The 27,259-nt window shown below is 39.5% G+C and overlaps 1 protein-coding gene across 34 annotated transcripts in view; it reads left to right on the top strand.

Annotated features, from left to right (window-relative positions):
- The window catches only part of adgrl2a (adhesion G protein-coupled receptor L2a), a 107,324-nt gene that overhangs the window by 63,246 nt on the left and 16,819 nt on the right, over positions 1 to 27,259 (top strand). For 26 of the 34 annotated variants that reach the window (XM_037248813.1, XM_037248812.1, XM_037248805.1 and 23 more), the window contains 13 exons: positions 591 to 700; positions 2,054 to 2,113; positions 5,865 to 5,879; positions 8,393 to 9,193; positions 20,144 to 20,443; positions 20,846 to 20,949; positions 21,201 to 21,386; positions 22,333 to 22,371; positions 24,025 to 24,208; positions 24,833 to 24,955; positions 25,043 to 25,242; positions 25,884 to 26,057; positions 26,627 to 26,833. In XM_037248813.1, coding sequence (XP_037104708.1) covers positions 591 to 700; positions 2,054 to 2,113; positions 5,865 to 5,879; positions 8,393 to 9,193; positions 20,144 to 20,443; positions 20,846 to 20,949; positions 21,201 to 21,386; positions 22,333 to 22,371; positions 24,025 to 24,208; positions 24,833 to 24,955; positions 25,043 to 25,242; positions 25,884 to 26,057; positions 26,627 to 26,833 — 2,503 coding nt within the window. The remainder of the gene's footprint in view (positions 1 to 590; positions 701 to 2,053; positions 2,114 to 5,864; positions 5,880 to 8,392; positions 9,194 to 20,143; positions 20,444 to 20,845; positions 20,950 to 21,200; positions 21,387 to 22,332; positions 22,372 to 24,024; positions 24,209 to 24,832; positions 24,956 to 25,042; positions 25,243 to 25,883; positions 26,058 to 26,626; positions 26,834 to 27,259) is intronic. The other 8 variants (XM_037248810.1, XM_037248835.1, XM_037248834.1 and 5 more) reach the window with 4 other exon arrangements.

Raw genomic sequence — 27,259 nt, 5'->3', positions numbered from 1 at the left:
ATCTTGTCCCACACAATATTACGCTTTCAATCACCATGTTATTGACTGTCTGGAATGTAGTTTAGAGACGTTTTATTTTTGTAATTTCCTCAGATGTCTTAACTAAAGTCTCTCTCGCTCTTGCTCTCCCTTGCACTCTGTCTGACTCGAGGCAAGTAGACGCCAGCGTCATGTGATGGCCAGATTTACTTCATTCTTGAGCCAACCTGCAGATCTTTAACCACTGTACACCACTTGAGTTAACTAAACCGAAGAAAATACGTTTAAAACGAATAAATAAAACCAGTTCAATCCACTCAGTTTTTGGGAATAATTTCACTTCCAATACTAGTACATTTAATCTAAAATTATTTTTGATTATTCAGTACCTCAAATTTCAAATATTTTGATATTTACTCAATTAATAGTCTACAAAGTGACTAACTTCTACCAAAACCCGGTTCTGTTAAGATACTTTCTCAATACAATAAAAATAATACAGAAATATGTGGAACAGAGGCAGCACGATATATGTGACAGAACATTTTATGCCTATTATCGTTTAAAATGCACAACTTGCGGCTTAATCCTTGCTATATTTGTCTTCACAGATGCAACAATCGGACCCAGTGTATCGTGATTACGGGTTCAGATGTCTTCCCGGACCCCTGTCCGGGGACATACAAGTATCTGGAGGTCCAGTATGAGTGTGTGCCCTACAGTAAGTATAACCCCGCTCTCACCCCACGTTCATGAATTGAAAAGTCACCCTCCAACCCCACCGTCACCCCAGTGCTTCTGTCCTTATAGTTTCTCTCACATCGTGACACATCATCGTCCCATTTCCTGCTCCAACCTTGTCCTTATTGTCTGCTCTCTTTGTCTGCAACACCTTTCAGCGCCCTTTTCCTCTGTCTCGTCTTCCATCCGTGTCACGCAATGAACTTTTCATGATGTATGACCTGTAAGACATGCTGGGTCTCTTCTGTACTCGCCTGTATTATTGATGTGGTCACCGTGTTTTCAGCAGTCCAACGAGCCGGGTTATGAGTTAGCAGAACAGAGGGGAAGGTGGAGGAAGTCATGCTGACTCTCCATAATGGCAAGAGAGTGTTTCATTACTCTAGCGTGGAGAAGTCTGTCAGGCAAAAGCGCAGCTCACCTTGATGGCTTCATACACGTCAATAAAACAGGTGTGGAGGCATGCTAACAGATGTTCCATTATGTAAGCGAGCAGAACGGCTGCACTCATAAGTCAGCAAGATAATCTTTCCGACGAGAAGATATTGTCAGCATTTAGTCTTCTCCTGAGTTGTAAAATATTCATTGCCATTCATATCCCAAACAAAATTCAGATTGCCCTTTGCATTAAAAATCCCCTTTTGTCCTTTGAGCTGCCATGTTCATTTGCAGTTTGTGAAGAATATTCCCCCAAGTAACCTTTATAACCTGATTAACGACAGAGATTTACATGAATTGCCAGACAATCAGGTGGAACTGGAATAATTGGAGGGGAAATTATGGGAAGATGATATTTGGTGACTCCTCATTCCTCCCATCATTCATTTTTGTATGAAAGGATAATGGAAATACATGCCACAATGTAAATATCTCCTTATCCTAAAAGGTTAGCATTGTTCATTTGTGTCAGTATACCTGGCTAAGATACTCATTAGTGTGAATTCACATTGCACTGTTGAACATCATTAGGTGGCCTACACCTTGACAACCTAAAGGTCAACCTCTCCAAAGCTTGAAGAGCTTGTTGTTAAAAAGAGTCACCAATAATGAGTATTCGGATGAAGTTGTTAAAAAAAATGGTCTGTTTCACATCTTTAGTGTTAGTCGCCCACCTCACTACTACATAGATCGTCTTGTGCCACCTTAGGCAGATGAAACAGAGGGATTTGCCCGAAGGCGCACTCTCCTTCGCCCACTGCTAACTTAAGCCTCTTTCTTGCTTCGATGACCAAGGGCTACAGTATTTAATAGAACCAACAAAAGAGGAGACATTTCATTCTTAGCAGTTTCAGTTTGTGCATGTTTGTAGCACCATGTTTTTGCCTCTCAAAAGGTCCATGCCCACCCAGAATAGGAGCAAGAACACAGAATGTGTCCTATCGCAACTGTCCTGGTAAGTCTTTAGTGTACTCCCAGTGTGACCACCACAACCTGCCCGCACAAGCCCAACGTTTCCCTCTCAAGTCCGACTTGTGTTTTGTAAAATGTGAAATGTTTTGTTGCTCTCCTCAAACCTATCCTTGTTTCCCAAGTATTGTACACACAGACATACATACACACATTTTTGTACTTGTCTTTCTGATTGGCCCCCAACGGAGAGAATTCCCTCAATCAGTTCACGAATCCTGAAAAACATTGGAGTGGAACCTCTAAGGTCGAACAAATAACATTAAGGCACTCTCAATTGAATAGTGTTGGATTTTCCATTTCCTTTTCTTGTCAAGTAAGGTGAAGACTTTTGTTTAATGTTTTTTCTGCATTAGATTAGTATTTCTTTTAGTATTTTTTGCCGCATTTAAATCTTAGACTGAGTCAAATTTACTATAACAGTGGCATAGGAGGGATCTAACAGCATGCAGTCTTGTGCTGTTTGCAGACAAGTCAGATCACATGCCAAATATCGAGATTTGTGATTAAAACATTACAGTGGCTCAGAGGCTTAGGGTTCCCCGGATTTGCTGGGATACAAGACTGGAGAAGTTGATTTACAAGACAACATATTAAATCCCCATTAAGCTGATCAACGACGGGCCTGCAGACAGTGTCCTCATTTCTGATGTAGACCTAATGGTCCCTCAAAAGCTTTTTCCAATGAAAATTTGGTCCGTACAATGTTGGAAATGTTTGTTTTTAGTTTTGTGACCAACTGAATCAGAGACTCATGAATAGAAAATTTGCATGATCACACAAGCAATTTGAGGATTTTCGCTTATGTGCAAGTGGCCTTTCCAGCACATTTCCATCATTTCATCATTTTGGCTTTATGTTTTTTTTTTTTTCTTCAATGGCGTGCTGTCATTAGCAACATTAGCTTCCAGCCAAGGAAACATTTGCCTCTGTACATTTTTACTTCACCTGGCACTGAGTCACTCTCTCATTTGGCTCTAATACTTGCTTGAGTCAGACCACTTAAAACATAGGTAAATCTTTAATAGTCGTGAACTTTGCATGCAATTTTGAAATGACAAAAGTGACACTAGTATAGACATTTGTGATGTTCAACGTTAAAAAACATTGTTTGGTGTCATTTGCTAAATACCACATATTTTATTGAGAGTTACCAGCCAAGTGATATAAATGAAACATTTTTTTCATTATTCCAGTAAAGATAGTCTAACACATTTAAATTCACACTCAAGCAAGTTTTTTTTTACGATCATGTGACTGTATTTGATATATGGAAAAATAACTCTTACTATTTCAGTGGCTAGTGGAAACGGTTGAGGGCTCGTTGTGGGAGGGGAGTACCTCGTTTTGAACTGTTGCTTCAGGAAAAGTTAACTGACTGTCTTCCCTTCCCTTGTGCAATCCGCAGGGAATCTCCATGGCTACCAGAGCCCCACTTTTCATCTGCTGATTTTTGATCACACTGATTTGTTATTTCCTCACTATATTTCAGACTAACCTTGTCAGCTTTCCTGTCATGTATCTACTTTGCTTTGCAGATTTTAGTGTCTTCTTCTAATCTAGTTTGATGTGGCTGAAGAGACTTCTTACAATTTATTGTCATTGTTGTTTTCTTTGCATTGCTTCCCACTATATACGTTCTTGGTTATGATCTGCAATTGTCAAAATATGAAGTGCGGGGTAAGAAATATATCACCTTCCAAAATAAACTATTCTTTAGTCAAAATATGAGAATGTGATGGAATTGCAGACTTCCCTACAGCTTCATATTTTGATGCAAAGAGCATTTGCCAATATGAGTTGATAAACTGTTGGTATCCTGAAGTCTACGTCAGACTAAATAAGCAGTGATAAGAAATTCCTATTATATTCCATTTCAATTAAATTTTAATTGGATTAACATTAAATTTCTCAACACTACAGAGTATTTAAAGTCAAAAAGTCATAGTCAAAGTCTGCTTTATTGTCAATTTCTTCACATGCCAAGACACACAAAGAAATCGAAATTACGTTCCCACAATCCCACGGTGACAAGACATAGTACACAACATACATACAAGTAAACAACACAAAAAATAAAAACAAGAAGGCACAAACAATGAATAAACAAGAGTGATGAATAAATAATAAATAAACAAATAACATAATAAATAAGAGGAGCAAAAATGGAGCAAGTGTGCATACAGCAGACAGTCAGAAGATCTGAATGTTGTGTTACTCCTAAGCAATGAAGAATTTATATTTTATAAACAAGCAATACACAGCAATGTTGCCACAATTTTTAGTACTATCTAGCAGTCTTTGCCAAATTTTACATTGAGGAATTTAATGTTTGAGTTTGTTTTTTTTTAAATCTAATTCCACCATTTTCATTCCTGTTTTTTACTCAATCAAAAAGATTGCTATTTGGGACAGATGTAATAATCAATTAATTGACCAGTCTGTAATTTTTATGTGGAACAAATTGTTGATTAGTTGCAAATTAGCAAATTAGGCAAAATGGAGTGCACTTAATGAACTAGTTTGAATATGAACCGCTATTTTCCTCTGAATAATGACGGATCCTGGCCAGCATATTCTTAAGAATATCATGATGCCAACTGTTACTATATCCATGCAACATCAACAGCAATGCCTCTTTTCAATAGGCAGATTAATTATAATAATAACTAGTCAAATGTCCAGACGTAACATCACATTGCTGTTTTTACAAACTAAAATCTAAATAATTGCAGTCTGACCTAGACTTTCAAGTCTTTTTGAGAAATATATAATATCAACGAGCACTTGCTATCTGTTACATAATATCCTTTTGATATTTGATTCTTATTGATACAGTTAAAAGGTAATACCAGCACATAGTTATTGTAGCGACTGGGGACACAAGAACACATATGATAATGGGCTAAAAATGTTTTGCACATTTGAAGACGTATTTTCTATTATTATGAAAAATGATGGTGCCATCAGTGTATATTTGTGTTCATTTGTGACAACTGTTTTTTTTCTTTTCATCAAAACGTAACTGCTAGGTGGATTTATTTTCTTGTTTTTAAAATGTCTGCAGACACGTAATTAACAATTATTTGGTCTACCCTAGCACAGTTATGCACATTACTGGATTGCAATTAAAAGGAACGTTCACAATTAAAACAAAACAAAATAAACAAAACAATTGTCATAGTTGTTAACAGTGATCACCTGTTCGTCTTTCCTCTAAGATTAGTTGGATATCACATTAGAGGCACACGACTGGGCCAGAAATTGATCATAATTGTCTCAAATATATTCGGCATGTACTACAGTTAAGACATAATGACTATTTGAACAAATATGACAATAACTCTTTTTTTCTTTAATTTAATATTCAGTTGATGCAACATTTACATAAAATATTTGGCTTACATTTTCAGTTCAGACAAGACTATTGAAATTGAACATGCTTAACTGCTATCAAGATACGGGCATGAAAAACTGCACATTTCAGCAGTAATCCACCCAACACTGTTCTGATTTGTACGTCTTCATGAATTATGTACAGTGCTGTACAGTGATCTTTACCTTCAACAGGACCATGGCAACAGATGACTTCAATGTTGTCTCAAATTAGGTCAACCCATCCTGATCCATATGTCAGTTGTGTCTCTTTGTGTAACCGTAGCGATGGAAAATACATATTAATCTCTTTTTTCCTCCCCTCCCATCCTTTTCATTCTCTCTTCCAATGCCTAAAATAGAAGTGGAGCAAAAAGGTAAATAACAGACACGATCCAAATCCTAGCTACCGTATTTTCCGGACTATAAGGCGCACCGGACTATAAGGCGCACCTTCAATGAATGGCCCATTTTAAAACGTTGTCCTTATATAAGGCGCACCGGACTATAAGGCGCACCATTAATGCATCATGTCAGATTTTTAATCCAAATCAAATCATTCTCCATTTTATCTTTTTTATTTCAACTTCAGACGTAACAAATTACTTTATAATCACAAAATAATGATCCATAGTCTTTTTGATTCATGATTCATAGTCTTCAGCGGGCCACTTATGATTGATTTCATGACACAATGCTTCGGGCCAGTTTAAATTTAGGAATTTGGTCCATATATAAGGCGCACCGGACTATAAGGCGCACTGTCGGCTTTTGAGAAAAGTTTCGGTTTTTAGGTGCGCCTTATAGACCGGAAAATACGGTACTTTGTTTTGTGGCATCGAGTTGTAAACTTCTTGTGGTAGCCCGCTTGTGGACTACAGTGGAACCTCCAAATTTTAATGGCCTTGAGTTTCATCAATTCAGAATTTAGCTAAAGTTCTCAGGCAAACAGTGGTTTACACAAAAACCTGGATTTTGAGACACTATCACGCATGATGTTGGGCCATTGTATATCAAATGCACAGTAAGTTTTGGGCAATTTCAGCTCGGACCTTTATGTTGATACCACAACAGTGGACACAAAAAGTATACACAACTCTATTCAAATTCCAAGTTATTGCGATATGAAGAAATGAGATCAAGAAAAATCAGTTCAAAATGCTTACCCCCATTGTGGTCTATGACCTGTAGCACTCAATTCAAAAAATTTAGTCCATTAGAGAGGGAAATAAATACAAACAACATAACTTATGTGTTTGCAGAAGTGTGCACACCCTCTGATAACTGTGAATTATCCATTCACAACCAAAGTCATGTTCAATTCAGCATTCATCAATACACATCCATTACCATTGAAAGTCTATGAACCCCAAATAAAGTTGAGCTGCACCATTTCCCTCACATCTTATCACACAATATATTCACCAAGTCCACAAAAATCTTCCTCTGCAACAGACCTCTCTCTGTTCAAAGGTATAATTCAGGAAGTGGGTACAGAAGAACTTCCCAAGCAATACTCGATGGAACACAGTCACGACAGTCATCATCAAGTAGAGCAAATATGGCTCAACGGTGACTTTAGCAAGAACTGCATGTCTCTCCAAAATTGAAGAAAAGATGAGAGGAAAACCGGTCAGGGATGCTGTCAAGATGCTGAGAGCAGCATTACTCACTGTTTAGTACATTTGACAGCAATCTCCCATTTTCTTCATATAGTATGCCTGACCTATGGGGCAAAGTGCCACAATGGAAGTCCAGCTACATTTTGCGGGGAAGATGAGTTATAGTTTGATAAAATCAAGGTTGAACTTTTTGACCATATGTCCAAAAGAAATGCTCATCACCAAAACAATAGCATAACTGTAGTGAAGCTAAACTATCTGTATATCACCTCTGAGACAGCATGGTCGTTTTCTTCCGCGTTGCTCAGTGTGCCGTGGACTTTAGAGGTTTCACTGTATATTCTCATAGTGCACTAACTACAAAGTTAACCATTATTGCAGTGCACCAAGGGAAGTAAGAATGGCTGCAAAGTAAAGACAGCACACACAGCCAAAATAATGTAACTCGGGGCGAATTGGCTTCACTTCCTCCTCTTTCTGCCTGGGTGCTTTTGCAGATCAGCACAATTTGCCTGGCTTCCAAATCGTTTTCCATAGCATGCCTTGGTAAAGGTGAAGCTATTGTTTTCTTCCGTCCCCTTCTTTCTCCAAGGCCCCTTTCTTTCTCACCTTCCTCCCATTCTCACCTGACGACACACTGTTTCTTTATTGAATCCTATGCCTTAGCACCCGAATCTATTTTCCTCAAGAGAATCTTTCCTGAGTTTTTTTTTTTAAAAATATGTATTTTAATGGTTGTGATATTTACGCCACTTGCTAATGACGTGCCTCTCAAGATCTTTATTGTAGAAGAGGTGAGGTGCATCTTGACAGACACATGTATGTTCCCAGCTATGCTGACTCTTGCTCTCTCATAACCTCTACTGCCAAGTAACTTTAATTTGGTTCTATTTATTTATTTATTTATTTATTTATTTATTTTTTAATTACAGAACTGATTTTGGTTTTGTTGCATTTCATTTATGTTGCCCTCATTTGTATTTTCCCTCCAGCAGTAAATCTCAGAACTTCTTTTTTGTTTCAGATTATTTCCAATACCTACATATTATGCTTCGTTACTTTATTTTGCATTTCCTTGCTATGCACAAAACCAAAATCCAAACTGCTTGTGAGAATTGGCGATAGCTTTTAGTTGTTTAACTGTGCCTGTCCTAATGTTTGTGGACAACTCATGAGACAAAAATGCATTTTATTTTGAGATTTCATGTATGGTGGTTTTGGTGGCTATTAACATGTCTCCCTCTTATTCTACTTTCTTCTATTACTAGTTTTTCTTTGCCCTGGGACTCTGAAAGCTGTTGGAGAACCCTCTTTTCAATTTGAAGCGGAACAACAAGCTGGTGCCTGGTGCAAAGATCCACTGCAAGCTGCTGACAAGATCTACTTCATGCCTTGGACTCCTTATAGGACAGACACTCTTATTGAATATTCCTCGCTGGATGACTTCCAAAATGCCCGTCAAACAATTACCTACAAGCTGCCCCACCGTGTGGATGGAACTGGATTTGTGGTCTATGACGGTGCTGTGTTTTTCAACAAAGAGCGCACCCGCAACATAGTCAAGTTTGACCTGCGAACTCGAATCAAAAGTGGGGAAGCAATCATCAACAACGCTAATTACCATGACACATCACCCTATAAGTGGGGTGGTAAAACAGACATTGACCTGGCCGTAGATGAGAACGGCCTGTGGGTGATCTACGCCACAGAGCAGAACAATGGCATGATAGTAATCAGCCAGCTGAACCCCTACACGCTCCGTTTTGAGGCTACGTGGGAAACGGCCTATGACAAACGCTCAGCCTCCAATGCGTTCATGGCCTGCGGAGTTCTCTATGTGGTCCGCTCCACCTATGAAGATAATGAAAGCGAAGTCAGCAAGAGCATGATCGATTATATCTACAATACTAAGCAGAACCGTGGGGAATATGTTGATGTCCACTTTCCCAACCAGTACCAATACATTGCATCTGTGGATTATAATCCGCGAGATAACCAACTCTATGTGTGGAATAATTTTTACATCCTGAGGTATAACCTGGAGTTCGGGCCACCTGATCCAGCTCATGGTAAGTGCGCTTCAAGTAATGTTAAATTATATCCCTCCAATGTGACTGTCGATGTTTTATCACATAAGCACCATCAGTAAAACGCATAGTTTCATCTACCAGACATTTTTATGATGTGGCGCTAATCCACCTTGTTCATTTTTAGTATAGAAAAACTGAGGTGCAGAATTCAATGTTGTTGTGGGCTCTGTGGTAAACAACACATTGAATCTAGCTGCCGTATCATAATGAATCAGTATCTTGGGGATTTAGGTTCACCATGGGGCATTCCCCGAGTTGTGTCAAAAGCTCAAGAGACCCCTGCTTGCACATTCCCTTTTTTGGGGGTGGGGGGGGGGGGGGGGTGGGGGTATATACTCTGCCATTGGAAACAAACATGCCCAGACAGGTGCAAGTCTGGCCTAGAGCAAGGTTAGATCATTCCCCAAGTGATGCTGGAAATCTAAACCTCTTCTGGCCAATAAATAAATTCATGCCAGCAAAAGAGTGTAAGGACTTAAGGTTCTGTGCAAGAGACACGAAGGGAGAACAAAATATCTACATGTGTCCTTTAAGTAAATGAGCTGGCATGAAGCTGAGAAGGGGGCCTGCCATAGACCCTATATATAATAGCAGTCATTGAGGTCAAGCAACTTGTTTTTCACAGATTACCACTGGGCTCAGAATTTTGTAATGTGTTTGCTTCTTATAGACAGGACTAGGGCTGGGGAAGTCAAAACTATTTCAGCCAGTTGAACCATGTAGCTCAAGGCCAAGATTTTTTGTATAAATGAGTATTATCTAGGTTTGAGAGCAAAGCAAAGTGGAAAAATATGCAGTGATCATAATCAGGTAAAATAATATTTAATTCCCTAAATAATAAAAATGAATTAAACTGAATGCATTTTTCCATATTTTTTTAAATATAAAATATGCATGTCTATAAAGAATACACAGCAATTCAAAACATCTTAGTCAGATCAAAAGAAATAATTTAACAACATTTTAAAGCAACCAAATCTGACAAGAAAGAAACTCATCATCGAGTCCACATATTTCTTTAGACTGCAACATGAATGTGTGTACATTGGTGTGTGTGGGCTTCTTCACATTTATACCCAAAGAGCCAAATAAATACAATATGTTCGGATGAAAATTATTTACAAATACAGACGACAATATATTTTCCCGACAGTTTTCCAACGTGTCTATTTTGTGCTGTCTACAAAGGTTTTGTTCTCTCCTTGATAAATGAGGTGTTTGCGTGGTCTTGCTGCTGACTAATGTATGTCGAACATCAGTCGATGAACGCTGGGGAGAATAGTCTGAAATAATCATCAAGATGTCAGTAAACTTGTCCTCCCACATGGCTGATGTTGACATATAAATGATGGGCACTTTCGTTTGCCTGTCGCCAGACGGTCTCTTTGCGATAGCTTCATGCTCGGCTCATTGAGTTTCCCGCAATCACAATGTTCGAGCAGCTCGTGTTTTGAGCTACAATCCGATTAAAAAAAAAAACAGCAATATTTTAAATTTGCTGGCGCCACAGAACGCTGACGATAACTCTTTAGCATCTAATTGTGCAGAAATAATTTTAACATGGCCAATTATGAATGTAATGATGATATTAAAGCTACAGACAAATGTTCTGCAGGGTGTTTTAATCAAAGCCAAGCAGAAGATGTTACAGCTGCTAGTGAAAAGAAAAGAGGACCGTACTACCGGCCTCCTTCATTTGTCTCCATTTGTCATTTGCGCAAACGTTATGTCGCTCGTTCATCTTGGAATTCAATCGCGGTAAAGTGATGTTAAGAACCTATGTGGCAGACAGTTGGATTGTTGTCAAGTCCAATAACACTGCTCATGTTGAGGCTAGATCACCTCTTGTAGGATTACGGGGGAGTGGATGGGGTCACATCCAACAAGCGTCTCCACTGGAAGTGGACATTAAATGGGTCAGTAAGTCCCTCGCTTGGCTTTGACCAGCAGCACCATAATCCACTCGTTTACTCATGGCCCTGTGGTTTTGTTCCTTCTTGCATACGGGAGTTGGTAAAATAACATATCCCCGCGTCTGTTCTTTTAAGTGAGATGATTAAATTGATTTAAATGCAATTTCCTTCCTGAACTCTCATTATGCAGCAATTCTATGGATACTTTATTCACGCCAAGCTCTGATATGTGGCATTAAACTGCCGAATAAGCATTTTGAAAGATGTTTTTACTACAATTGTGCACAAACAGCCTATATTTGCCGCCTTGATAGGACACAGGTGAGCTTTGCTAGCTTTTTTATTTATCCCGTGTTGGGGAATTATACTCCGAATCACAGCCATATAAAAGCCCTCGGCACCACATTTAGTACCCACACAAATCAGGTCCTCCTCTTTTAATTGCACAGATGTCAATAGATTTGCATACAGATTCAAGCCTTGTTGCACAATGGAATTATACATCTGTAAGAAAGTACTGACGAGAAAAAACACATTTGTTTGAAATGGCAAGGTGCTGCTCATGAATGTCCTTGTCCAATTATTTTTTAGTACGGCCCGTGCAGCTCAAAGAGTACTTTGTGTACTTTGTATGTGTCTAATAGAAGTGCCGTACTGTGACCAAATATTCTGTTGCAAATGCAAAGATTAGCATTCACCCCAGAGAGAAGCCTCTTAGTATTTGATGAATATAAAGCTTTCTGATAAGCACCACTGTGATACATTCTTCTTATTGGCGGCGCTTCCATCGAGCTCAAACTTCACATGGCAACATTTAGAGGAAACGCAGGGAAAACAGAGAATGACATAAGAGACTTTGATCATCGAGATTTCACAGCCAACTGAGGTGTTTGGCTAAAAGGTCAGCCTTGTCTGTGTTGCCTCCGTGCCCAACAGTGCGACAGCAAGCAAGCATTAGGATGCATTTAAAACAACCAATTTGATTGTTTGCCTTGACATCTCCCCCTCCTTCCTCTTTCTCCCTCCCCAGCCTCCTGTCAGCTGCCCAAGTATACACACAAATGAAAAAAGAGTGGCTACTGATGTGTAAAATCACACTTTTTTGGTTTGTTTCTCAGTCCTGTCATATTCCTAGCTTTCACATCTTATTGTCTCCCCTTTTGACTCCTATTGCAGGTTCTGTTTTGGTAGTGTTCCCTCTAGAATACCTTACATTACCTCTTAAAACCTCAAGCCCCTGAGGGTGCATGGTGACTTTTCATTGGGCAGCTATCTTAAAAGGTACTGCTATTCTGCCCTGTGATGCTACTGCAGCTATAAATGCAGCATGTACCTTCTTGACTTTGGGAAGACGTATAAAAGCACCATTGTTGTACAGTCATTTGCAGTGCATTAGTGCAGCTTGGCCTTTTACTCCAACTGTGCTGTATGCTTTGACACTGTTTTCCGCCTTCCTTCAAAAGTACACACATTGGTCATTTAATGTTTTTTTTTTTTGGGCATTCTTCCTGAAGTCAAATCTAAAGCCTTCGTGAAACTGTTCAAATCATACTGAATGAGCACTGCGAACTAAATGACAGGATTTGAATAAATCCTTAGCTGTGCCTTTGGGAAACTGGACAAAGAAGGCTGTCACGCATGTCTAGTTTAGATATTTAAAAATATTTATTCACGAGTGAGAGAGTTTTTATTTAACTGCTATACATTACTGCAGAAAAAACTGCTGTAAGCATATGTTGAACACGCCATATCCTTTGGGAAGTGAATGTGTTATTGATTAAATGCACATTTCGCAATCCAACATTCCACCAGTCATTTTTCCATCCAATTGTGTCACTGCCAGTAATCCTTAGCTTATTTAAAAAAAAAAAAAAATAAAATGTTTTGATAGTTCCCATCCCAGGAGAATACAGTGGTTGTGTAGTCAACACTGCTTTCAAACAGTATGATGTGTCTAGATTTGAGTATGATCGTGTGTGTGTGTGTGCGTGTGTGTGTGTGTGTGTGCATGTCATCATATCTACAGTGTTAAAATCCACAACGTGACCATGTTGAAGGCCTCTAAATTGGCACCTGGTCTTTGCACATCACATGACGGGTAGAATTTCATCTCAGCTTACTGCAGATAACTGCAACTGTGAAGAAGAAGCTAGCAATGTAAAGGAATGCCAGCTTCTTTACTGCCGGGCCACCACTTGTTGATCTTCCCATGTAGCTTTTTTTAACTGGTCTCACACTTGGACTGCTGGCATTGTAAGTCGTCACGCTAAGTTATAATATACGGGTAAAGTTAACTGAGGCGATGAAATCCCACATTTGGGATTTACAGTCCTGCTCACAGGTCTGTGATGTGGTGTTATGGGAGAACAACCCACTGTCTGTTGGATTTAAAGTATGTTCCGTACATGAGGTGAGGGCATCACCTGTTTCCTACACGGAACATCATAAGACATAAAGACCAGTTGTTGTTTTGCCCAGACTGCTCTTCTTATAAAACACATTTGCACAAAAACACCTCAAGATACTTTCTCAAATTCTCAAGTCTCCAGTGAAATGGCTACAAATGCAAAAATAAAAATACCAGGCTGACTGAAACAGACCCGGGGTTAAGATTTACTCACAAAGACTTGTTTTACATGAAAGAAAGGAGAGAGCGTGATTATAGTTTCATGCTTTATAGCCAGCGGGATCCACGGACTCTTGTTTGATTACAGTCTGAGCAAGAAACAAGGCGTATTAAAAGAATTATTACTCCGACTTTACATTAGTCCCTGTCACTCCCACACAAATCCTTTTGAAGGAATCTACTCCCATGAACCTTATTATTGTTTTCACTAATCTGCACCTCCAATATGACTTTCCTTATTACAAAATGTATGTAGGGCACGGGTGCTTCAGCTTGTGAGCCCGAGTGTACAGTCATCCTTGAAATAGACACCCCCTTGTCTGCACAGCATTAAATATCAGTCTGCTTGGTACATTTGGAGTTAATACTTGAAATTTGAGGCACGTAGAGTACAGAGAAAAGCTGCTGGGGAAGGAGGGGTGCGTTCAAGCTGTAGTCTGGCAGCTGCTACGTCTGCTCTTTATATTTTGCTGTCAAGGTGTAGATTTCGGTGCAATAGCGTGAATATGTTTATATGTATACACATTTGATGTGTAGTAGAGACAACAATAACTGACATAAATTAGCTATTAGGCTATGCGAGATATGAACGTATCGTATATATTCTGCCACCGCTCCAATGGACATGGCTCCTGGGAAATTATTAGATTTATTTATCTCTTTTTTGCCCCGCTTGCCTCATATTTACTGCCTCTATGCAAGCAATCAAACACGGTCTTCCCGCTTCACATCCAGAAATGCAACAGAGAGTGAAAGACATGTAATCCAATTTCCTTTGGGTATTATCGCTGTTATTGGCAGATCTGTGAATGCATCACAAACATATTGTGAATTACAACACTGCTTTGTAGTCAACTCCATTTAGGTGCAGGTTATGTTTAGAAGATGAACTGAATGCATGCTGTGAGGGTGAGTAGTAGCAACAGAGAGAGGAAATCATTTAGACTTTTTTCACTGTTCATCACCTAAATTCTAATGGGTTATTTATTTATCACTCTTCTACTAGGTTCTTTGTACTTACATATAAAAAGACCAAGTGTGGCTTCACTCCACTTATTTGGGTTTCCATTCTCTTAACTTTACCAATTCTTTCCCATTAGGAGCTCATTATGACCTGAGAGTGTAAAAAAGTGCAGTAAGTCTCCTACAAACTGTAACAAGGAGGTGAATCTTCAAAGATCCCTACCTTGAAATCATCTGGAGATTACTCCTCGCTGTCTTCTCATGACAGTTTAGTAGTGAAATGCATGTAATAACAATAAAATGTTGCTGCGCTTCCAAAAATATTGTGTTCTTTCATAACACGCACCACAAACACAGCAACCTTGTTGCAAAAGAAAAACTATTCGACCGTAGTTTCACAGTGGATTAGGTTAAGACTCAGATTATAAAACTAAACCCTAAACTCTTGTTTGGAATGTGTTTTTATTTTCTCCTTGCTTTTAGGGATTTACCGGCTCTGATAAATGTATGAGTTCAAATCTGACAACAGACAACAAACTAAAATATAGTAGCCTAAAATAATGTGTGATAAAGCTTTCAATTTGTAAGTAATACTGTATTCGCTGACAAAAAAGTACAGAAACATTTTATATTCCTTTGAGAACATAGCGTTGAGTAGCAAATACATTTTGGATAAATCTAATAAAAACACGATGGCAACTGGAAGGAGCTGGGCTGAATGGGATTTTGTGGATAATTTCGCCGTAGAATGTTGGCATATAGTCAATAAATCATGTCTTCAAGCAGCTGAAGTAAAACCGATCTCACCACTCGGCTGCAATAGGCCAGTGGGGCTGGTTGGTGTGAAATATGAATAAAAATACTAGTATAGTCATCTTAGGGGCCGGACCCTCAAATAAAAATTCAGAGTGTATTCACACCTACACTGTTTGGTTGGTTTTAAACAGAGTTTGCTTCCCACGCTAGGCCGGACCTTTTATACAGATGTGAATACACAAACGAATCCTAGTGCGGACCAAACAACCAGGCTGAGACTGAATTTTCGAGGTGTCACTGCACATATTCGGCAACAGTTCCAAAATGTAGAAACATATTTTCGCAAAACCTGCATTGAATGAGCTGCTCTTGACACTGAAAATTATTTTGCAGCAAGTAGGTCATGCAAGTTTCTCTCCGCGTGCTACCCTCGACATTTATGTCCAACGAGACACGCGTCGATGTGTTTACAGAATATTGTCCACTTGCAAAAACTACAGTGTGAATACAAACCACATCAAACTAAAATAAAAAGTTTGCCTTTTGTCCGGCTGATAATTATAGAATCTAGTTGCGGGTGGAATTGGACGGTTCGGCTAGCGGCCAGTTAATGATCACTGCACAAATGATGCTTCACCTCCTGTGCGGCAGGTCGATGCCTTGCTCAGCACTCGTCAGGAAGCAGACTAGCATCTTTCTTACAACTAGCTTCCTTTTTAAATTTTACCGCTGCAGGACTCGAACTCCAGTCAGCCCAGTGACACATAAATAATACCAAGCCCAAATCTTTACAGATAAGCTACTACCACCCCTTAACCTGAGATACGTATGAGTCTGGAATGACCTCAGATTGTCAATTGGAAGGGAAGCCATTAAGCATAATATATGACACATATGCTGTCAGTTTTCATTTGTTACCTACACTGGGATGACTGCACCCTGGTAATGTCTCATCCGAGGTGTGTGCGTGTGTGTGTGTGTGTGTGTGTGTGTGTGTGTGTGAATGTGCGTGCCCGCTTATGTCGATGCATAGCCTATGCTCACCAATCCAAATTATTCTCCTTTTCTTCTCCCAAGTTCCCATCTACTCATCAGTTGGTGACCTTTCACTCCGCAGATAGTATCACAACCGCTGAGACTGTACTCACAAGTGCAACGTGTGATAGCGTTCTCACACAAAGAAGTTAATGAATAATGTTTATCTTGAATATTAGCAATGCTTTGGAGGATGTAATGACGCTCTACGACAGCTAATTGAAGGTTTCCTTGAGCTGAGTGCAGCAAAGACAATTATCAAGGATTTTGTTCCGCTTCTACGACACAGCCCAAAAATTGGGATTTTGTCGTAATCAAAACTGCGATTCAGTCATGTGCTGCCAGACTCATAGCTAACAGCAGCTCGACTTAAACTTGTTCTCTTCAACATATCCGTGAACAAGAGGCTATTTTAATACTTTGAGTTAATTCCTCACAGCTTTTATTGGATTAAATTAAACGGAGCTATGACATAAAGGTAATACGATTATTGTACTGCTGGCTGTCTGGATTACAGACTGGCAGCATACTCTATGCACACGAACAGCAGTGGTCAAAGTGGCCGCATTGTTTATGCATGAATATCTCAGGGCAGTAGACCTTGCATTCACATTAGCCTCTTTCTCACACAGGAAAGTGGATTTGTCTTCATTATAAACCTCCCAAATGGAATGCTTTAGCAGTTTAACTCATTCTGATTTCATTCGATTCATTTCATATTCGAGGGTTCTTTGCGTCTTTTTCAGAGTGGTTCTGTTTTCTCTGGTTAAATAAGTCACTTAGCCTAACTGGATGACTTTGATTCCTAGCATGTTGTGATAACTGATCTAACCAATTTCATACAGAAAGCAAATTGGTGTAGCGGTGTACTTAATTTAATTTATATTTAGGTTTCTCAAACCGTACAGTACCGTAGTACATACATAGTATATCTGTAGAACTAGTAGTGCTGATTATGGCGAATTAGAGCATATCACCGATAAATCGACATCAATCAATGTGTAACCAGTGTTAACTGTTTTTGTTGCTCACACAGCTTCTGTTGCTATGCTCCTGTGTCCGTGTTTCACTCTGCACCTGGCGCCTCAACCTCAGCACACATCTCCTCTAAACACACTCGGACAGCTGAAAGAAACTACATTTGTTTTAGACCGTTGCAGCCACAAGCAACTTAAATAGGCTACCATTTTTTTACGAGTGCAACTCGGGGGTCACAAAGGACAATGCACCAGTTATATAGTAAAAATATATTTTTTTTAATAAGGACAAAATTTGTGCATGTCTTTTTTATACTATACGTCAATATATTTTAACGGTCAAATGTCTATATAGAAATATATATGTATTTTTGGGTGTGTTACATGATCGCCACAGATCAAAATGTTTGTGGGGAGTAATGGAACTACTTAGATAGTCCTCGTAAAACACAGCCAACATCTGGTATTTATAGGAGTCCATTACATGTTCACTGCTCATGGAAGATAGGAATGAAACATGTAAGCATGGTGGGGGGAAAAAAAATGATGTTTTATGATGAGACAACACTCGAGTATCAGCCTAAACATCCTGGTAAGCCATGACAAGTCCAGTTGAATGAGCAATGTTGACAGGATATAATACTAAATTGACGTGACGGAAGAATGTACTTGGATAACAGTGAATGCCACGTTGATTTACTGACTAGAATTGCAGGACCGTTATCTTAAATCATGCTGCCAAACTGCAGATTGAGTTTCATTTTATTTCTGTCTGGATTCCCCACCCATTGAGACCACAGATCCTTATCGTGTTGTACGCTTTGGAAATAAGACACCAATGAAGAAACATGTTTTTGTTTTTTTTTAATTAAAAAGCCAGTCCAAATTTTGAAGAAGTAAAGCGACCGTGAAAGACTTTATTCTTCATATAATCTTTTTTTTCATTTGGATGAGTTGTGAAAAACATTCAGGCAGGCGTTTCTGATGTCGAGGTGTAAATACCGGTAGGAATTGGACACTAAGCACAGGTTGTCGCCATGAGTGATTTGACAGCTAACAATTTCTCTGTTTTGAGTAAAAGAGGAAAAAATGTCACTATGCTGAGGTTAAAGCAAACATCTAACGGCAACATCTAACGCAATAAGCCAACCAATGCACGTGTGTGTGGTGTATTGTATGTCATCCCAGAAATAATTTCCCCAGGTCAAAAGAGCTAATACACCCAAAGGGTCAGCTCACCTCACACATCAGAGGGATGATCTCTGTCAGTCAAATTATCCAATGGGGGGCAATTGATACAGGGGGTGTTGCTGTCTCTCTTCAATCCCACTCAAAGACAGAATCTGTCTTCTTTGTTTCCAACCGTGCTGCATTCGCTCAGAATTTTCTGGTCATTGTCAAGGACCCTCTCCTCTTCCCTCCCCCATTCACTGGCTTGCTGTCAGCTTGTTTCATCGATGTTTTCACCATGGGGGTTGCTCCGCTTCAAGCGGACGGGCTTGGCCGGCGCGCCGTAGCAGCCCCTTTTGCTGCACGCACTACAGGCATCCTAATGGAGTAAATCAAAGTACTGAAATGCGATTAGATTTGCAATGAACATTGCATCCGAATTAGAGTCCCTACCTTTGATAAATGATGCCTCAATTCAATCCAACCAGCAAATACTTGTTGTTAAACAGCCTGCATTCTACATCACAAGTATCATTTAAACATGACTGCTTATTTGAAAGATGACTAGACAAAATCAGAAGTGTACTATTTTCTGGTTTTCTGGGACTAAAACGTTGTTTTTGCTTGAGGTGTTGCAAGAGTTACCGCACACCTGCTTTATCTGTTGCAGAAAAGGGCAGCTGCAAAATAAAAATTCAGAGCTAACCTGGCAACACATATTATTGCGTTGCTCCGTTGAAATTTAATCATCCATCCCTCAAAATCTCCCAGACAGAAATGACTGCCAGCCAGGAGGATGTTACTGTAATTATTGTCTTGTTCACTGCAGACTGAGTGCCGTGGATAAGTCATCGTCAACAGGAAGGCAAATACGCTTGTTGAACAAAGCACTTAGCTGCAATTTACACAACAGGATACTTGGATGTATAAGCATTAGCGTGTTGAACATGACGAGAACGGGCAAAAAAAAAAAAACAATCGGAAAGTGTTACTTAGGGGGTAGCCATTAAATTTTAAGCAGTACACAAGGGCATCTGCCCACCAGAAGTTCCAGCGTTGACTAGCTGCTATAGTTTTACTGCTATAGTTGATATATTCCACATTAAGGACCATGGGGGTGCCACACTAATGAGCTGACCTCAAAGTGCACCCGCACAGCATCACGTTTTCTAGTTTGACTAATTCATAAGAATCATACTTTTTTTCCTGTGTCTCACTCGTTTCAACTGTATGAAAGAAAAAAGACAATAAAAAAAAAGTGTTGATTTTAGTCATTCACGCACAAGCCAAAATTTTGGATGAAAAATTAGGTTAAAAAGTGCAACGAGGTTTTTTTTCATGTAAATTGCCAAATATTCACTCTGGCTTGACCTAGATATTGCATTTCTTTTGCCAGTTTCTGCAGCTGCAGCCTAAAGTCTGTACTAAATTATTCTGTCGTGTAATTACACCCTTCAATATAAATAATCATATTTTGTCTTTTGTGCAGCTCCGCCTTTATCTCAGGCCACCGTCCCCCCTCAGCCTCTAAGAACGACAACTACCACCACAACAACCACAGTGCACCGGGGCGTGGCCAACAACACCACCACCACAACAGGGCCCAAGGAGGGAGGCAAGGGAGCGGCCAGGCGCCCTCCTGTAATCCTGCAGACGACTTCCCCTCCGCCCCTGGAGTCATTCCCTTTGCCAGAGCGCTTTTGCGAGGCTACCGAGAGAAGAGACATCATGTGGCCTCAGACCCAACGGGGCATGCTGGTAGAGCGACCTTGTCCCAAGGGAACCCGAGGTAAACAGGGCCCATCTCATCTCACGGGGCTCCCGACATGTTGCAGCCCTCAAGAGAGGGTTATTTGATGTGTCTGATATACCAATGTGCCATGATCTCGTTATGTAGAAGCATAATGCGAGCGTGCGGAGTCAGTGAAGACAATTTATAATAGAGTGCCTTTTGCCATCGTCACGTCCAAACATGATTAAGCAATCTGTAACTGCTCTGTTGCAGGCTCAGCTGTTTGGGCCCAGAACTCAACATGGCGACATGCAATCGTATTGGATTGTGTGTGAAATTGTGTTAGGTCACATGGCTAAATAGGACAGAAAAATGTTAAGCCATTTCTAGCAAAAAACAGACAGAAGGTGTTGTAAGAGTGAAAATGGTTGACTTGCTTGTACTTTTATTCCCTTACAGGCACAGCATCTTATTTATGTGTCCTTTCCACTGGGACCTGGCACCCTAAGGGCCCTGATCTCAGCAACTGTACCTCCCACTGGGTCAACCAGGTAGCCCAGAAGGTGAGTGTGAGCTCCTTATTTTTCTTCACCATCTTACTAAAGAAAATCACACACACATAATGTGCCAATAAGGATTAGTTTTTATGATTTTAAATATTTTGACACTCACATTCATATAACAACAGTGTACCATGTCTATTTTTAAATTACCACATAGTCAAACGCACAATTTACACTCTTACTCTAATGTAACTCGTTGTAAGAAACAAGGCTATTATTAATAGCAAATCTGTTTTCTTTACCCCCTGCAGATCCGCAGTGGTGAAAATGCAGCAAACTTGGCTAACGAATTAGCAAAGCACACAAAAAACCCGATCTACGCGGGAGATGTCAGCTCCTCAGTGCGCCTCATGGAGCAGTTGGTGGATATCCTGGATGCTCAGCTGCAGGAGCTTCGGCCTAGTGAGAAGGACTCTGCAGGACGGAGCTTCAACAAGGTAAAAATGAATGTGAAAAAACAGCAACTTGGCATAGAGCGGAAACTCCAAAGTATCCTGGTGGTATTGATAATTGTTTTGTGTTTCAAAAAAATGATCCCATCACAAATAATCATTTACCACTTAAATAAAATAAATTCCATTTCTGGTTCTATGGTCATTATCCCAGTTTTCCTCTCTGCCAACATTATTATTATTATTATCATTATTATTATCATTTTGTCAGACAGGTTCTATTTAGGGTAAGTGATTTCATCAGCCTTGGGTGTTGTCAATGAAAATGCATTCAGCTTTTCAAAGTATGTGAGTAGCCATAGCCAATTTAAATTGATGTTAGGGTTTCAAATAAGGGTTACAAACTCTGGTTTGTGTTTCATAGTAGGGTTTTAAACTTTCAAGTCGGGTCAAAAATTTTAATAGTTGTTACAAAGTTGCATTAAAAACGTCTGGCGCCATAATGTATGTAATGTAACCTCAGATTTTAAAGTAGTTAGGATTTATATACCTTTCCTACACAGGGCCAAGTAGCTTTAAATTATTCTTTTCATTTAATAATAAAAAAAAGCATTTACTTGGGTTGTCTTTGATAGTTACATTTGTTTGAAGATCGTAAATGTTTCAGGGCAGAAACTGCAAAAATAAGAATTTGAGAAGTGATTACTCAATCATGGCACTGTACCATTTATACGGGAGCCAATCTGCTTTCTTTTCAACGTCAAAGTTAAAAGCAAAAAACAAATCTTGGCTGCAATGATATCAGTCATACAATTTATGCAGTGATCATGGACGTCATCCAAATCCCTTTTTATTCATTGACCTTCAGGTAAGACGCAAGAGTCATTGATGAGTTTGTGCATCCATTCTGTCAGGCTTACTTAGACTTCAAATCATCTGTCTTTCTCTGTCTTATCCCTTCTTTTTTCTTGATGAATTAAAACCAAAAAAGCTTCAAAAACGAGAAAGGACTTGCAGGGCGTACATGAAGGTATTGGAGTGATACTCTTGACCCCTAAACCTCATGCTTGCTGCCGCCCCCTCCTCTCTGCCTGCGCTATATGACCAGTTCTGCAGCATGAACTTTTTTTTTAATTTATTTACTGATATGTACTCACTCAATTCCATGTTTAAGTTATACTACTTCCATACGCACAACCATATTCAAGTCAAATGGAAACAATACACTCATCCTCACTTTCAAATTTGGCACTGTACCATGAATGTCTTTTGTTTTACATCTTAATTTGGATTATGACTGAAGGAACCAAAAACTAATCCCACTTTTCTCATACTTTTTTCTTTTCAAGGACCACCATCACCTGACTTTTTATCATCAGCAAAGTCAAAACTTAAGATCTTGTTTCACAATAACATGTTTGAGGTCACAGGAGTAATTGTTTTCCATAAATTGGTGCAATTTGTTCCACTTGGATAATAGGGTTACTTAGGCCAAACCATCTTTTTTTTCTCTCCTGAATGCTGTCAGGTTGTGTTTATGCATCACGGTGTTCTGTCCAAATATATCCCTCCTCCACTAGGGACGTCCGCGTCCTCTGCTTGCCACCAAAGTCAACACCTTCCTCCATGCAGATCTGTCATTTGGGACAGTATTAAAACAGATTGAGCAAAGTCACGGTGTATAAAGGCTAATTGCATGATGAAGGTACAAATACATAACTCCAAATGTGTTTCATCAAATCTTTGCCCTCATGTTTTAGGTATTAGACACACAGAATATATGTAAAATTCAAGTTGCTTGTCCTTCTGCAGCTCTAACAACTTCTAGAATTTTTGGTTCTTTACCCATACTGTTGCCATAAAAGTTGGGAAAATCCAATTGCGCAAAATATCTAAAATGAAGAATTACCAATCCACGATTATCCCAATCCCTGATGGATTACCTAATTCGTGATACATTACATTTGTCAATATTACAGTCTCCTAAAGCATACTGACAGTGCTACTGAAAATCTGGCATGGAGATTGATGACTTGGCATTATCTGATACCTGCCATATATGATGCACACGCATCACTTTAGCTGGTCTCTTCTCGCACTCCATCCTTCACGCTACCCGTCTCTGGCATTGATTACATGATTAGACATATTGATCTGGTTATTTCCTGAGGAAAACTAAAGCAAATGCAAGTTTAAAGGTGTACTTCACTCTAAAAAGTGAAGCTGGGGGTAGGTGTAGAAAACCGTACCTAATTATAACTATAATATTATGTATGAGATCATTTTCACACAGTCACAGCAAGTAGGCAGTCATAATAAACAAGGGAACTTTCCCAGTTTGAGTACTTTGGAGTTAATATCCCATTATTGGAGTGGACCTGCTCACTCTTAGAGCACAAGTGGGTGCCTTGATGAGACGTCCTTGAAAAAGAAACTAAATCCGCTTGCGCTTAGCATCCCCAATTTTACTTTGCAACTTTCTTTTTATCATGATATGCTTGCAACTCCGTAAAGGCTGTTCAATTATTCTCATTTATTGTCTGATCATATTATGTGAAGCTTCCGCTCAGCTTTTTATTCATCAATGTCTGCATGACACTCTCATGTCTGTGAATGTTATATTTTTTCTCCTCCCCCAATACATTTTGTTTTGTTTTTCACTTTCTTTTGTGGTTTAACACAGGCCATTGTGGATACAGTCAACAACCTACTTCGGCCTGAAGCTTTAAAGTCCTGGCAGGACATGAACAGTACGGAGCAGACGCATGCCGCCACCATGTTACTGGACACCTTGGAGGAAGGCGCCTTTGTGTTCGCCGATAACCTGATGGAGCCTGCCATCGTCAAAGTTCCTGCAGACAATATAAGTGAGTTGGAAACCATATACTGACAGGCGCTCGCAATTCAAACACGCTCAGCTGGTATAATTTAATTGCGGGAATTACTTGTAAAAGGAAAACAAGAAGGCCCTTTATCATGAATACCGCCTTGACCTCGAGGGTACAGAAAAACTGTACGTATTAGTTTAACGAGTCGCTTACTGACAAAATGATGAATATCAGCCAATTAAAGAAGCTGGATTCTCTGATTGCAGATACTTAGTTTATAAATGAATGTGTCGAGACCGTGTTAATGTATATATTAATGTGAGCATTAGTCTGCTGCGGGGTATTTTCGTATCCACTACCTCCTCCTCATCCCCTCATTCTCGTTATCGATTAAAGCGAATACATATGGCTGTTTTCTTTGCGTGATTTTGCATCGCTTCATTAAGCAAGCGTTACAAGGATGAATGGATCCCGCTTTGATGGACGTTTATATTGTGTCGGGGTAATACGATCGTGAGTCTTTAAAAGAAAGCCTTGACATTAAGCTCTGTAGTTTCGTTTCATTTTATAGTGATGTACCCATTTAAACATGCCTCGTTATGACTGACAAGTGACAACTCCTTTTTTCCCTTGACGGTCATCTTCTGACTCCTCCTTCGGCAGTCTTGGATGTCTATGTACTCAGCACCGACGGTCAGGTGCAGGATTTTAAATTCCCACAATCCAACAAAGGGGGAATCTCAATCCAGCTTTCGGCCAATACCATCAAGCTTAACAGTCGTAATGGTGAGCTCCATTAAGAAAGAATTGACGTCAAAGAATAACATCTCAAGATGCCATTGATCCTCTTATGTTTTTTTCTTTTTTATGTAGGAGTCGCCAAGATGGTTTTTGTTCTCTACAAGAACCTAGGCCAGTTCCTCAGTACCGAAAACGCCACCATTCAGATGGCCAACGACGCTTATGGACGAAACGTGTCCGTCAATTCCGACATCATCGCCGCCTCAATCAACAAAGAATCCAGCCGTGTCTTCATCAATGACCCGGTGGTTTTTACCCTGGAGCACATAGATGTGAGTGGAGTGGGCAGAGTCAATATTTAAAAAAAAAAAAAAATCTATAAAGTAGAGTCACAGCAGAAAGCACAAAGCATTGAATTCTAAATGTCTGGCTCGGCCAGTCTGTAGTTTATTTAAGTCATTGAACATCAAATTAAAGCCGTCTTTAGAACCTAAGTGAATTCTTAATGAAAACTAATTCCTTAATCAACATCAGGATATAAATGATAGCCATTTTCTTTTATTGTGGGGGGAATTAACTCCTAGATTAGTTGTACAATCTAGGATGAAATTACTGGAGCGCCATTATCTTTCTTCTTTTAAAGTTGTCACTGAGTTCCCAGAGGGTACCGTGGCTCCATTCTTTATCTGGGAAATTGTGCAATTCCAAAGACAGGGCGTCAACATTACGCTTCACTGTTATTAAAGCCTCATATATCCAAGAATGTGTCGCTTGATTTGGTAAGCATGTGCTAAATGAGATACAACATATGAATTGCTTCATAAGAGCTGTGAAGTGAGAAATCGTCATCCGTATCAGTGCGGAAAAATACTTTGTACGAGCAGGGGGTAAATGGCCTTTGTGTTGTTCATCTACTTCAATTTCAGGCAGTCAATTATTGGGACACTTTAGCATATCTCTTGTTATCTTCCAGATGGAGCACTACTTCAACTCCAATTGCTCCTTCTGGAATTATTCCGAGAGGAGTATGATGGGCCACTGGTCCACGCAAGGCTGCAAGCTCCTTGAGTCCAATAAAACACACACCTCCTGCTCCTGCAGCCACCTCACTAACTTTGCCATCCTCATGGCCCACCGCAAAATCTCAGTAGGTCATTTTTATGTTCTCTGATATTCATCATCTTTCTGGCATTTGTCTTTCTGGCATTTGAGATTAATATTTTCTGCCAAACTGAGAACTCTTACAGGTCGTTTCTCCAGACTTTCAGATAGATTTGTTCTGTGTGATGTAAAATGGCAAAAGTAAAATGTTCCACTCTTAACTGTATCCTTTTAAACCTTTTGACAGTTAATTATTATTTCAGATTTTTATTGTTGTCATTGATAGACAAGGGGGTCTAATTTCGGGTTAATCCAAAAATTCCTCTTAGCTAATTGTCTCTAAAGCTTGAGAGGTCCAAAAAGTTAAAATGCTTGAGTATAAATTGCCAAGCAAAGAGATATTTCAATGAGTTCAAGAAGAGGAGTAATAATGCTGTCCATTAGCTGCTTTCAATGTTAAGTATTCTGCGATGATTGTATTATTGTGAAAATTTTGACAAAAGGCCGGTTTTGGTTTCTTTTGAGAAATCTGAGAAAAGCACCAAATGTGTGATACTATAATAGTGTCTTGTTGTTTTAACATTTAGTTGACATGTATCATTTTTTTTCTCCTAGGTCAACAGACAACATGAGCTGCTGTTGACTGTCATCACCCGCGTGGGTATCGCGGTGTCGCTGGTCTGTCTAAGCATGAGCATCTTCACCTTCTGCTTCTTCCGAGGACTGCAGAGCGATCGCAACACCATCCACAAGAACCTCTGCATCAATCTCTTCCTCGCCGAGTTAATATTCCTAATTGGTATCGATATGACAGAGCCCAGGGTAAGAGGGGAGGGCGTGCACCCTAATGATTTACTTTGCATTCATTCGCTTTCACGTTATCGCTTCACAATCCCACAAAACAAGGCAAAAGACTTCAGAGTTAAATGGATGAGATGAGCTTTTAAGTGTTGTTTGTTCCAAAGCCTCTCAGCTTGTCCCTGACATGACATGAGTAGAACAGCACCATTAATAAAGATTACTAAAGAGCCGTGTCCACCCTTTGACAGATGTTTTTTTTCCTCCCTCTTTTAAAGCATAGTCGACAAGGTTTCGCTTGCTTCATGTCATGTTTAAGGTGGCCGGGTGATATACGTAATATATAATTTTTCTTTAATTAAAATCTCAGCTTTGTACTAAATTCAGCTACATTGATAGACTTTTTCTGCTGACTCAAAATTAATACGGTTCACTTTCTTTTCTGTTTTC

The sequence above is a fragment of the Syngnathus acus genome, chromosome 4 (assembly GCF_901709675.1).
Source record: "Syngnathus acus chromosome 4, fSynAcu1.2, whole genome shotgun sequence".
NCBI classification, from domain to species: Eukaryota; Metazoa; Chordata; class Actinopteri; order Syngnathiformes; family Syngnathidae; genus Syngnathus; species Syngnathus acus.
Note: the sequence above shows the minus strand (reverse complement) of the source record. Positions and strands in the feature narration are given on the sequence as shown.